The sequence below is a fragment of the Anabrus simplex genome, chromosome 12 (genome assembly GCF_040414725.1).
Source record: "Anabrus simplex isolate iqAnaSimp1 chromosome 12, ASM4041472v1, whole genome shotgun sequence".
In the NCBI taxonomy this organism is placed as follows: Eukaryota; Metazoa; Arthropoda; class Insecta; order Orthoptera; family Tettigoniidae; genus Anabrus; species Anabrus simplex.
The window spans coordinates 24,640,124-24,654,187 of NC_090276.1; the positions used below are offsets into that span (position 1 = coordinate 24,640,124).

The following is a 14,064-nucleotide window of genomic DNA, read 5'->3' on the forward strand; positions in this document are numbered from 1 at the left end:
ACTTCTTTGCTATTGAATTTGCATGGGTGGTCAAAGCGAGGCAAATGGTCTTCGGATATGGAAGTTATTTTCAAATCAAACTCCAAGTTCTTATCTCGCTTAATTCTCAGTTTGTGACAGGAAGAACGTCTCTTTGGGTTTTGGTTTCGCGTGTGACTCGGCTGGCTGGCTGTCTCGCTGCCTCGACTGCCGGTACAGATCTCCCAAACATACGCTCTCCAGACAGTCGCATGCAGTGTCGTGTTTTGTTATAGTTGGAGACCTTTGTCTACCCTGATTTTTTTTAAATCTCCGCTTCTCAACAAGCAAGTTCATCGAATTCTTTGGTTGATTGGTTTATTTTGTGTGTTCTTCCATATACAGTATACTCATTTCAAGACTCATGTCGCTTATAAGACGTGGGCGGAGCAACTTCGGTCGAAGAACTCAAAATGCAACAAGCCAAGCTAATTTTCAAAGAGCGAAATGAAACTTAAAGGATTCGGATATCACAAACCCATGCAGCGCGTCGTTCAGCTAATAATCTTGCAAGTTTGAATAGAGCTGCTTTCAGTTACAATGTTTCAGTTGATTACAGTGCCCACCAATGTGTTGCTATTGGATCTATGAACTCAGTTTGCCAATATTGTAAGGTATTGAAATACAAAAATGAATTATTATTTATAAGTTTCATATTCCGTATTGATTGGATTCAATGTAATAGACAAGAAAAATGTTCCACTGGTCAATACATTTATTGTGAATGAATTATTGCACTAGTACCGGTTTCGGCCTATCATGGCCATCATCAGCTAGCACACAAATTTACAGTCATTAGACAAAATTACAAAGATGTTACGTTAGAGCATCCGGATGTCTAATGAAAAATGGAAGTAAAATATATTGCAGTATGTTGCGTTAAAATATCTGTGATTAAAAGTGGTGATGGTGTTAAACTAAAACCTATTGATTGAGCATGGACATGAGTACATGAACACATTAAAATATATATGCCAAATCATAAGACACAAAAATATAGTACATTAAACACATTAGAACATGGTATATTTTAAAAACGTCTATTAAAATTTGAGTTCATGTTGCGTTGCATTCATTCTTCAATCCTCTTGTAGTTCTTGTGTTGATTAAGTTGTATTAGGTGAATATCGAGAATCTTCTATGGCTGATATACTTTGTATTGGTATGTTATAAGAACTCTTGTCATTAAAATTTGAAAATTGAGTACTGTGCAATTCAACTGTTGATGTAGTCAGGTAAGATTTATATATACAGCAAGATATGGTTTTTTAGAGTAGTTGGTGGTGACACCTCTCTCGTCTATGCACTTTATATGGTGTTATCTGTAAAGGAAAGCTAATATGAGTATAGCGTATGTATGAAGGAATGCCTGGATGTATGTGTGAAATGAAAAGAGTACTTACTGTTGTTGCTGTGGAGGTTGTGTGCCGATATGTTTGGAGATTTGTTGTGTTCTGCTACGAGTACGTCTGGGGCTCATGTTAGCTGTGTGGAGGGATGTTGGTGGAGGGGATGGAGGAGTGGCTATTGTGAAGGTAGGGGCGGGGTTAGGTTTGTGATTCGTGGGTTTGTTATGACGTGTGTTTACTAATTTGAGATAGTCATTTTTTATTGCAGGAATGACTTTGTCAAAGATGATACTGGTTTTCTCTGTAATGTCGTTAATGTTATGATTGGGGTTAGCGTGTTGATCCAAAAAAAATGAATGACGACGTATGACGGAAACTATGGAGGGGAAATACGCGGGAGGCGATAAACGCATGTGCAGATCTATGGATGAACCTGCTAATAGATTGGACTTGAGCGATATGTGGGATGATATACAGGAAACCTGTGATTTGCATTTTCTAGCACCTGTCCTTTGACATGCTAGGCGCGTACTCCACACTTGCTTGTAAACTAGCGTCATGCGCCCAGTGTGTGATCAGCACTGAACGTGTTAAACCTGACAGCAACACATTATATATTTTAAATAAGAAAAGTAAGGCATGATGGGAGAGTACTTACACATTCCAACCAATGGATGGATATGTTGAAAAGTTGAGTTGACTATTTTAAAACTGGCTGTAAATATATATATATAGTTTAAAAAAGTATACATTTAAAAGTAGCAGGACATTTGAAAAATGTGTGTATCTCTCAGTTTAACTTTTTTGGAAAGTTTGGTTTCTGTGTTAAAAAGAAAACGAGTAAATTAACATTCTCTAGGCACAGAGAGCTGTGTTTAATGAGAGAAAGGGTATTGGAGCAGAGAAACAATCTTGAAATGGGAAAGGGAATCGAATACATCGCCAGGAATGCACTCAAGCACTGATACTATATGTAACAGGTTCCCAGGTTTTCGGATCTGTACCTGATGTAGCAAGTACCTTGGTATATTTGTTTTGGGTATCTGCCATAATGGGTACCCTGATGCCCAGGTCCAGTCATCAGCCATAATAGCCATGTGTTAAACAAACAAACAAGTCCATTGGTGAAATAATAAAAATTTAATATTAAATTCCAATTTAAAACCACGTAAATTTTATGCTATAACCTATTTTTCTTCTGCTTTTGATGTAGGACCTTCGGTTGAACGATGAAGTTAGACTTGACCACATAAAGTTTGTTAGTGAAGAAGATGGTACAGTTCCAGCTATGACACCTGTCCAGCAGGCTGTTGTCCTTGGGATGTTGTACGTAAGGCCCTTTCTCTCAATATTTTTTGTTCATTTTTTGTGTTCCAGTTTTATCTTCCTCTGTTCTTCTTGAAAACAGAATTTCTTAATGGTTCTGTACAGAAACTTTTAATAATAAGACTAATGCATGTTTCTTATAGATTAATAATTGTTGCATATTGCATCAGTTCTAGCCACTCAGTGTGTGAGTTGTATTTTACATCATTCATGTACAGTTTTACATGGTTTACATAACATTTTTTTAAATGCTACCGTCGCTTCAATACACTTACCTGCACATTTGAGAAATTCAAACACAAGTTTATCTTCAGAACATTAGTATGTTAAAGGAATATTGTTAAGAATTAATTTTGTTTTATTTTACTTTTCAAACAATTTTGTTTATTTTACTTTTCAAATGGCAGGAACTAAAGACAGTAATATGTTTTACAAGTGACTTTCAAATGATTGCATCTCTGAGAGTCTGACTAATAAAAAATCCTTATACAGTTGTTTAGCACTTGTATAGTTATACATTGAATAAACTCTGTATAAGCATTGCGTATTTTTCTTACTAATAAATGTGGTATACTCATTGTATTGCTATACTGCACATACACACTCTTATAATGCTGTAGGAGTCTCTTCCTACAGTTCACTGACGTATTCATGTTGATGGTCGCTTTTGCTGGCTGAACCTATCTGTATATAAATCTGAATGTTATCAGTTGAAATAGGTGAATATCCAGTTATGTACAGAATTTCAAGTCATATCTAATGCTGTTAACAAACATAATGTTAAAAAGTAATCAAGTGTGAAAATATTAATATAATGGAAAGTTGTGTCAAATAAAAAATATTTATTGCATGGTACCGGTACCTATCATGTAATAACTCCCATTTCATCTTCATTATGTATGTTTTTTTTTTTTTTTCACTGCTGGTAAAGAGACATTTTACTGAAGCAGAAGGAAGATAATGCTAAAGAGACATTTTGGCTCAATGTAGATAAGTTTAATTTTTAAATTTGAATGATAAACAAATTCAGTATGTGTCTTTCGTTACAGTCATGTTTAGAAATTGGTATGCGCAAGGGACGAAAAAGTCTGTCGCTGGCCAACGCCTTTACTATTAATTTTAAACGAGGGGTCAAAGCGAGGCAAATGGTCTTTGGATACGGAAGTTATTTTTAAAACAAACCACAAGTCTTTATCTCGCTTATTTCTTAACCCATTAGTGCATAAAGTTACTTTTTGTCTTGCCACCATCCTGGTTACAAATGTGATTCAACAATCAACGCTAAGAATTGAGAATAATGTATTCTTGTTTTCTGTTAGCTACAGCCTTTTGAATAATGTATTCTTGTTTTCTGTTAGCTACAGCCTTTCGAAATGAAAGAAAGTATTGTGGGCTTAAAACCATGCATAAAGATCGTACTTTTTATCATTTTTAAGACGTTCGATTTTTCGGACGCTGTGCACTAATGGTTTAATTTATGACAGGAAGAACATCTCGTTTGTTTAGGTTTCACACGTGACACCATGGATCCTCAAATTAAAAAGAAACGCTCCATAGTAATAATTGTCACTGATAATAATTACTAACCTCTTTACGCTCCCATGTCCGTAATGCTGTGAGAACTTGAAGTTCGCAAGATATAAAGCCACCTCTAAAATCTTTCATTAAGTCATTTCTGACTGTGTTAACGAAAATTTGAGCATATTCCTTCATAAATCGATATTTAATTTTAAAACTTCCATCATCTAAGAGAAATGGGTCGCTCTGCCTCTTAAGTGTTTTAATTTACGAACATTTCCAGCCTCCATAACCTCAAAATGTTCTGTCTTGTACTGTATGTTAAAAATATTGTGGAGATCATTGTTATTTTCCGTTCTTCAATGTGTGCTCAGTGGATAAGTCCGGTATTTCACCATGATTATATTACTGCAGGCAGTAAATGCCACTAAAATAAACTGATCACTCGTTTCTTTTTCGTCACTCGCTGTTTTACAATGCTTGTACAAGGGTCCTGGTCTGTATAAGTAATTCAGTGAATAACTCTAATAGATGAGGCTTATGCACGGTTTATTAGTAACAGATTGTACATAAACTGTGTATAAACCTGGTATAAAAGTTTATTGGTAAGACTGATGAATAACTATAACAGATGTATTCACAGGAGGCTTATACACGGTTTATTAGTAACAAATTGCACATAAACGGTTTATAAACCTTCTATAAAAGTTGTACACCGTTTACTAGTAACACTGTGAAAGTATTGAGAATAGAACAGAGGTTTTGCTCGAAATATCTTCAGAAATCAGCTCTACGAGTGATAGTAACTCATAATGAATCACCCCATATGTTACTTAGTACTCTTAAAGACATAATTTATTAATGTATTTGATTTCTGCTTCAGTGTCCAGACGCAGAAATCACAGCCTGTGGATGAACTTGCTGATGAGGAACTCCTGCCTTACCTCCAGGTTAGTATATAGTGTCTGAATGTTGATATTCAGGTATCAGAGAGTGGTGTAGGCTGATATAGATGTTGATTCCCATAGGGAATCTGAAATATTTGTCCCGAATGAGTAAATTTATAATACCAATACAAATGGTCCATTATTGGACTATAAATTTTCCAGCTAACTCATGCCTGGTTGCCAGCATTTCACCCTCGTGCTAAATTGGGCTTATCAGTTGGTACCTAGCACACCTACCAAGACGCTGGCTAGTGCATACTGTGGAGGCCATTGCGTAGGCTACTTGGAGCCACCGGCAGTGCCAATGTGTTGTGTGTGTCCTCCGCTGCCTGCAAGCTCCGCAACCCGCCCAGCCTCGACGCTTCTAGATACCACGAGGTGTGGACTGCAGCGCGCTGACGTGATTGTGTGTGACGTCAGCCAGCGGGTATAAATTGGGCGGCGTCTTCTCCACTCGAGGCACTTCACAGTGTCCAGCGATCAGACTACACCGTATGTCAGACACGGAGGTACCCTCTTAAAAATGTGTACTGAACAGGTGGACTAATTCTGATCGATGGTCTCACCTCAGGACATCTTCGCCTCAAGTTATCCTGCCTCCCGTATCACAGACATACATCCTGCCTAGCATTCTGCTATTCATGAACTTTACCACAAGTTCCCTTTATAATTCTCCAAACTACAGATAGTCATCAGCTATCACGAACATTCGTTCCTTCGAGCATCCTATCTTATCAGGATAGATATCAGTGTATATATAAGAATCCAAGTGTACAATTGTATATATTTCTCAGACCATCAGTCAACTAGTTTATGTTGTTATTTAACGTGCACAGCACTTCGAGCAGCAAGTCAAATTTCATTCATTTTTGTATACTGTGTAAATAGTTATAAACTAATAAACTTTTATGTTGTGCTTTGTATATCGTGATTCTTGTATACAACACAATGCACTATGAGAGACTTTGTCTCTTTACCAAAAATTGATGCCTGCTTGGCTATCAGATGATGTAGATGTCAACCAACTGATGAGCCCAACCTAGCACATGAGGGCGAAACGCTGGCAACCAGGAATGAGTTAGCTGGAAAATTTATAATGTCCAATAACGGACCATTTATATTGGTATGGTGTAGGCTGAGTAAACCTCAAGACCTTATGCAACTCCGGAAGTGGAGATGATGTTTCTTCATTTTTTCGTCTTTCTGACGGGGATACTTTAAAGACATTATGGGCAGACATTCCACCTTATCAGCACTTCAGTAAATGATAGAAATATTTATTTCATGTTGTTATTCTAGTTTCGATATCTGTGGGACCATCTTCAATAACACTTTATGGCACTTCTCCATCTTCCTCTTTCCTTCCACTATTCCTCTTCCATGATCTTGTCTCAGCCTAAATTTCATCTTCTTATCGCTTTACTGATTCAATCTGGAACTATACAGTTTTAATATTCCTGTTAAAAAGTTCACTAACTGCACGTAGTAGGTCTTGAGATAAATAAGAAATAAATTGACAAAGAGGGTCCACTTTTTCAATACAATATATCAAGTAAATGATATTACATCATTCACTTCAGTATTTTCTTCTTCTTCATCCATTTCCTTTTCCAGATACTGTTCGGGTAGGATAGTGTACCAAAGCCCTCCACCTTACTCGGTCTTTCCACCACTCCTCTTCTAGTACTTTATTGTTATCATCTCCTCTATTTGCAATACAGTCTACAACAGAGCTTCTCCATCTCATTCTAGGCCGTCCCCTATGCCTCTTTGCAGTCTCTGTATCCATGAATGTTCTCTTCGGTATTTTCTCTCCCGGCATTCTCATCGTGTGTCCAAACCTTTATAGCTTTGCTATATCAATTTCTTCTTGAAGTTTACATGCTCCCACGCTTCTCCTTATTTCCTCATTTCGTATTCTATCTTGTCTTTCCCTGTATGCTCCTCAAGAACGTCATTTCAGCTGGTTGTATCTTACTTTGGTTCTGCTTAGTCAACGTCCAGGCTGCTCAAGCATAAATCAGTATAGGTTTATAATAGGACGAGTATAAAACCTTCTTGCACTTCATTGGCACATCTTTGTTCCATGTCTCTGACACATTGGTAGAAACTTGCAGACTGCTGTATTCTTAAATCAATCTCTCCATTGAAATTTCTATCTTGTGACATCATGCTGCCCAAATATTTAAAAATTTTCACTACTTCAAGAGGTTCATTTCCTATTTTTATCACTCCCCTGGATTTTCTGTTCCCTCTCATTATGATAAAAGTCTTGCTTTTCACAGTACTAATCTTCATTCCAAAATTTCTTGTCTCCTCATTCCATAAATCAACTTGTGTCTGTACTTCCTCTTCATTATCTACCCATACTACAGTGTCATCAGCAAAGAGCATAAAGTTTACTTGCTCGCTCATCATCTTCTCTTTGATCATCGTCATCATCATAATCATCATTATTTTCCCCATTTCCAGCTGACACCGGGTGGGAGCAAATATGATTCCTCTCCACTTTGTTCTGTTGTTCCACCATTCTTCTTCCGACACAATGTTCCAATCCATGTTTAGTTTTCTAATGTTACTCTTCACCAAGTTCATCCACCACATTCTTGGTCTTCCTTGTCCTCTCTTCTCTGTCATCCGTACTTCCAGTGCTCGTCTTGGTAGTCTTACTTCATTCATCCATTTGACATGTCCAAAACATTTCAATCTGTTTTGCTCCAGTTTGTCCTTTAATTTCTGTACTCCCAGTTATTTCCGTATATCTTTGTTTCTTACTCTTTCTCTCCTCGTTTTTTGTACCATACTTCTCAGGAATTTCAGTTCAGCTGCTTGTACTCTGTTCTCATCCCTCTGAGTCATTGAAGTTTCTGCTGCATATGTCGTAGGAACATAATAAGCTTTATACATAACTTCTTTAGCCTTCATTGGTATATCCTTGTTCCATACTAGTCCTCTCACCTGTTGATAGAAAGCACTCCCCAGTTGTATTCTTCTGTTAATTTCCAAATCTGTTCTTCCATCTTCAGACAGTACACTTCCCAAGTATTTGAAGCGTTTTACTACTAAGGTTAAGTTATGAGTAGGTTCCCACCTTCTAATACTTATCAATTTCTGTATAATAGGTTTATTAATTACATAATATAAACCATCTTAATCTCTAGTACATGTTTCGTTCCGATTATGGAACATCTTCAGCTAAAATTTGACAAAATGGCAAGACAATTAAAACACATTGATGTTATTATGATACAAAAGCTAAAAGATATGACAGAATGGCACGAAGATTAAGACATATGATTGTGATGATGAAATAAAGTTCATTCATGTTGGTTAAAAATTCAACAAGTCAGTGTTCAAGTGACGAAGTAAAATCGGCGATAAGTTTCTTCTTTATGTTGGAGACGTGTACATTTTGTTAACAAATGAATATTTTTATTTATTACGTCTAACTGTTCTTGAATCTCCACTTTATCCTCAACCCAAATCACCACATCACTTGCAAACATCACCTTCATCTTCTTCCTATTGTAATCTTTCATTGCTGCCTTCATGATGTCATCCATCACCATTAAGAACAGTATGGGTGACATCACACTTCCTTGTTTTAGTCCATTCTCAATTCTGAACCATTCTAAACCTTTCTTCTCTCTCCACACACATCTGAGAAGTCTGTATGTCCATTGCAATCCCACTGGTCCTGCTGCTTTGTTCATTTCTATTGACACTTCATCTATTCCCACAGCTTTTCCCATCTTCATTTTACTAACTGCCCATTCCACTTTAGCCATAGTAATGTCCGATTCTTCTTTTATTTTTTCCTCCTCAATTTTGTTTGCTTGTGTAATTTCTCCATTATCATTTCATTTCATCTGTCATTTATTAATCACTGCCCCAGAGGAGTGTGACAGGCTTCGGCAGCCGGCACAATTCCTATCCTCGCCGCTAGATGGGGGCTTCATTCATTCCATTATTGACCCGGTTGAATGACTGCAAACAGGCTGTGGATTTTCATTTTTATTATTTATGAGGTTCTCTTTAAACCCGTTCTTCTTAGCTATGTGTCTGATAGTATTCAGTTCTTTTTTTAAAACTAGTTTTTGTTAATGGAATGTTGAGAGCTCTACAAATCATAGAATAGTAAGATGCTTCTTTTTTTGTGAAGAGGGATGGAAGGAATATGATCTGATGGTGTTATTCACCATATAAGTCAGTTTTCTATATATGTCAAATGAAATGTGGTCCGAATGTCTGGATACAATTAAGTCCAAATAACAATATGTTATTTAAATTCTTGATGGCACTGTTTTAAATGGTCTAGATGTACTGTACTTCTCCTATGATCCCTGATGCAGGAGAGCCCATAAGAAGACCTTGTTGTAAATAAACAATGCCATTGAAAATAAAAAGGTTATCAGAAGCAAATTTGAGGAGAGAAAAAAAATTCATCTACCTCATAAACAGTTATAGTACTGTGTTTTTTAAAATTGTTCTCAATGGATGGATATAGTTTTTTGAACCGGAATGCTCAGATACATGTTTTTTATATCGAACAAGACTAATCTGTGGTAAGGTTTAATATTAAGATTTTTTGTCATGTTGCAAAATACTACTGTGTTTTTAATTGTTTTTTCGGCTTGGAAAACATACTGTTTCCTTAAAATCTTTTGGATGAATTTAGATAGGTTGTACGCGGGGCTCAGTCTGAGATTAACGATCGGTCTCATCGGGATGTTTGGCTTATATATCGTAGGTAGTGCTCTAGCGACAGTCAACCTAGGGTTCATATTGATGAGTTTGTTTGGCTTCATATTCATTTAAAATAAAACTCACGTTCTTAAATAAGAGTTAAACATTTTTTTGGATCTTAGTGTTAGGGTCTTTCTTAATGGTTTTAAATTCGCCTTCCTCAAAGAATGCCACTGTTTTTCCAATATCATCATCTTTATCTATGTTAATTGTTGCATTACCTTTATCTATCTTGGTTAGTATTAGTCTGTTACTTTTTATCTTCTTTTTTAGGAAAGTTACTTGTTGGTGTTTTAATATAACTCTCAAAACTCTCAACTCTATTGCTTGCGATGGTATTGTTGAACTTTGAGGATGTAAATAACTTAATGTTATTCGGAAGTTTTTTTGTTTATTTCATGTCTGATTTGTTCTTGACTATCTATAGGAATTTTGTTAAAGGCTTGTTCTGTTTCAGTAATGATAGTGATGAGTTTGTTGTATAGTGACGTTTTATTCCAATTGTGTTTCGACTTGTATTTAAAATATTAAGTTCATCTACAGTAAAATCTTTCTTAGACAAATTTATAATTGGAAGGTGGAAACTTGCAATTTCTTCCTTCGTATTTTCAGAGGGACGATTAATTTGTAATGGGTTCAAAGAGGAAGTAGTGTTGTTAATATGTGGTTGTTGAGCTAGCTCGAGTTTTCTAACTTCTTCTCTAAAGTATTTTGTTTTTTCATGGCTATAGATTGAATTTTTTGTTGAACTTCAATTTGGAAATCTGCCCAATAGAGTTGGCAAACTTTTGGCTGCTTCTAAATGAACATAATAAATTTGCACATTCAAAATATTCTTTTACATATAAAGGAATTTAATCTCATCAGTTAATCAGATTTTATTAGTTCTTAGTTGGGTTTCTCTTGTTTGTGGAGAAAATCTGTTTTTTGATGTGAAATTGTAAAAATTTTGGGATGGGTTTTTTATGTAGGCACTTTTTCAATAATAATATATTCCCATTTATGTGCAACCCCTCGCTCGGTGCAGTGATACCTGCTCTTCGAAATGTTTTATGGCCTTGTCGACTGACGATTTTCTGCTGTGCATTATATCAGCCATTGCTTTAATAGTTCAATATAATGGATATCAGAAATTTGTGAGGAGTTAGAAGAGAGCTACAAGTTTCCTATTTATGTTTTACCATTGTCTGCAATAAATATTTCATTTATTGTTCTCTTCATGCTATCATTTTTGAAATTGATTTATTGCCTATCTTGTGCCTTTTTAATTTTTGATTTTGTGTTGTGCATTGCAGTGTGTACTGATTCGCCCTCAGTGGTGGAGCCTACAGATGGCAGCATTATTATTCCGTTCTCGTCTGGAGTCTAAACACTCAAGAACGGTGGAGAGAGCCCTGACGCAAATGCAGGTAAGATAACAGGAATTGCATTTCAAAGGGATTTTAGGCATCATTTGTTAAGGTACATGTGCGTCCTTTCATTAATTATGGCAACTGTGTTGTATCTTCGAATAAAGTAGCAGCAACTACAGTAGAACCCCTATTTAGCATTTTTATAGGGACCGGAATTTTTGAAACTTAAATGGGGATTAACCCTAAATCGAGGTTTCAGTAAAAAGCAAACTTTTTCCAGAAATCTTTGCCTGTATTGTCAAATTGCATCAACACGCATTATTTACACAGTGAAAACAATAAAACAAGGACATACCTACCCTACACACTATACTGTAATAACAACTATTTCTGTAGCACTATTACAGTAGTCAAAAATCGTAGATTCCCAGCACATTACAAAATTATAACATCCACAACATATTTACACAATGACAATATATTGAGTTACTTTGCCTGTATACAGTACATATTTACACAACTGTCAATATCTCATTTTTTTAAATAATCAAAGATGGTGGTCTGCTTTTTAGCACTGTTGTATTTTACGTTCAAAATGTCCATTTCCAGTTGGTTTAGTCCGTCTCTAACAGAGCTGTCAGCTAACGGGCACATTTGCGTTTCTCTCCACTTCCCGAATCAAGTCCTCTTTATTTGCGACAGATAGAGTTTTCTTTTCGCTGCCATAGTCAACTTCAATAAAGCAACGGACTAGAGCAAACTGACATAGAACTGGATAATCCACGCAATACACAACAGACAAACTGACGCCAACTTACGTAAACTGACGCTATACTCTAATGCTGCTACAGATGTACACACTCGAACAGAGCTCAGCCGCATACTGCTTGCATGTAAGCAAAGCATCCCGAGTGTTTGAACATTGTGTCATTGTTAGTCTTCGGCCGTGGTCAGCTAAGTTCGAGCTCGCTTGTGAGTGTAGCGAGAAATCAATACGGAAGATGATCGATCACATTATATCAACACTGGGGTCGAGGGTATGAATATTGATAACGGAGAAACTAATGTGGCCCAAATTTGCCTGTAACAATGGATGAATCAGTGAAAGGGTTCTTATTGTAACCGAAGGATATTGCACACATTAAAATAGGAATTTTCGAAGGGCATAATATATTGTCATTACTTCTACTGTACTGCAGCGGCCGCTGTCGGATGTGTATCAGAGTCTTGACATTTCACTTCAGCGCTACGCGTCCGTGCTGTAAATTCCTCTTATGCCTTGAATCAGCCTTCGCAAGCTTATACTGTCTTTTTCATTAGTTCTTAATGTCCCATAACCATAAAGAATAGAAATAAATACTTGCGAATTTTAAAATTTCCTAACACTAAATGTGGATTTTGCTGTAATGTTAATTACGTTAAATCAAATATAAAATTGCATTGTTCTTATGGAGTAATTTTCGGGACTATGAAATTTCTTGCGTTAAGTGCGGGTTTACGTTAAATCGAGGTCATGTAAAATCGGGGTTATACTGTATATTCATTTGATGCCTGTTAGAATGTACTTCTCAGTGCTAGCATCAAATTGGGTCTGGTTGCAGGAGCTAATGGTAAGGAGGAATTGGAAGATAAGTAAATAGAAATAATTGAATTATGGACACAAATCTTGTACATCCGCAAGTCCTGTTGTAAGATTTGAAACACTGCCAGAACCGAAATTTGTGTATGTGTGGATAGTTGTGAATAGTTCAACACCTGTCGTTTGTTAAGCACTTTTTAATAACTTGTCTCTGATACCACTGTGAGAGTCCACTCTTCAACAGTTCAACAGTTGCAATGCATCTACACTTAAAGGCCTCAGAAGCTTTATCACACAATGTTTCTCTTAGTTCTGTATGACATTGATGTGAATTTCAGCCCAAATTACGTCGCGCGCGACTGCCCTGCTTTAAGCGTGTATACAATCTTATACGAAATCTTACCTTGTAAAAGATGCTGGAAGTGTCATCCTTCATAATGAGGGACTTCATAAAGACCATTACGTTTTTCTGCACACCAATAGCGAAAGTTCTGATTGTTCACACAACCATTGAGATTAACCCAGACTCATCTGAAAAGAACACAAGCTGTAGGTCGAATAAACGATCATTCAACAATGCAAGATACCACTCACAATATCTCGCTCTTGTGGCTGGATCAGCAGGTTTTAAACAATGGGCCCATGTAAACCTCTACGGTTTGATGTGTAACAGCTTTGTAGCTCTGTGTGCAGAAGAAACCAAAACCCGTACTTGTTGTGCTAATTTTGTGAGACATTTATTCGTTGACCATTCAAGATTCGCACCAATGTCATCTAGCTTTCCTCTTTTGAAACTGTTCTTGTGTACGCATGTCTTTTATTGAGCACTGAACCAGTAGTTTCTAATTTATTTACAGTTACGTGAATCTGTGCGTATGAAGGTGGCACTTCACCAGGAAATTGCTGAACAAATGCATCACGTCCCCGTTGAGCAGACTCGTACTTAAAATAACTTTTACATACGAAAATATGGTGTTGCAATGATAACTGTCTCACCATGTCAACAGCTGAGATTCAGACAGGCTATTGATGTTAGGTCGAATACGTGCACGCTCCTTGCAAGGTCAAGAACTACAGTTTGCGCGTGCCTCCTCTACAGCTGCTTAGGTCTCGGAGAGTAGAAACGCCACTGAATGGTCTGGGTTTATAAAAAAGACCCTGTATGCTGATGCTATCATTTGGTGGCATTTTGTGGAGTGTGACAAAAGTTTTCAAATACATATACTAGA

At 36.6% G+C, this 14,064-nt stretch overlaps 1 protein-coding gene across 3 annotated transcripts in view; it reads left to right on the forward strand.

Moving 5' to 3' along the window:
* LOC136884099 (tetratricopeptide repeat protein 27) overlaps positions 1-14,064 on the forward strand; it is a 149,767-nt gene that overhangs the window by 77,621 nt on the left and 58,082 nt on the right. For all 3 annotated transcript variants that reach the window (XR_010861303.2, XM_067156130.2, XM_067156131.2), the window contains exons 6-8: positions 2,581-2,693; positions 5,095-5,161; positions 11,200-11,313. Coding sequence is in view for 2 of the 3 variants with exons in the window: in XM_067156130.2 (XP_067012231.2) it covers positions 2,581-2,693; positions 5,095-5,161; positions 11,200-11,313 (294 nt within the window). In the remaining variant the exon portion in view is untranslated. The remainder of the gene's footprint in view (positions 1-2,580; positions 2,694-5,094; positions 5,162-11,199; positions 11,314-14,064) is intronic.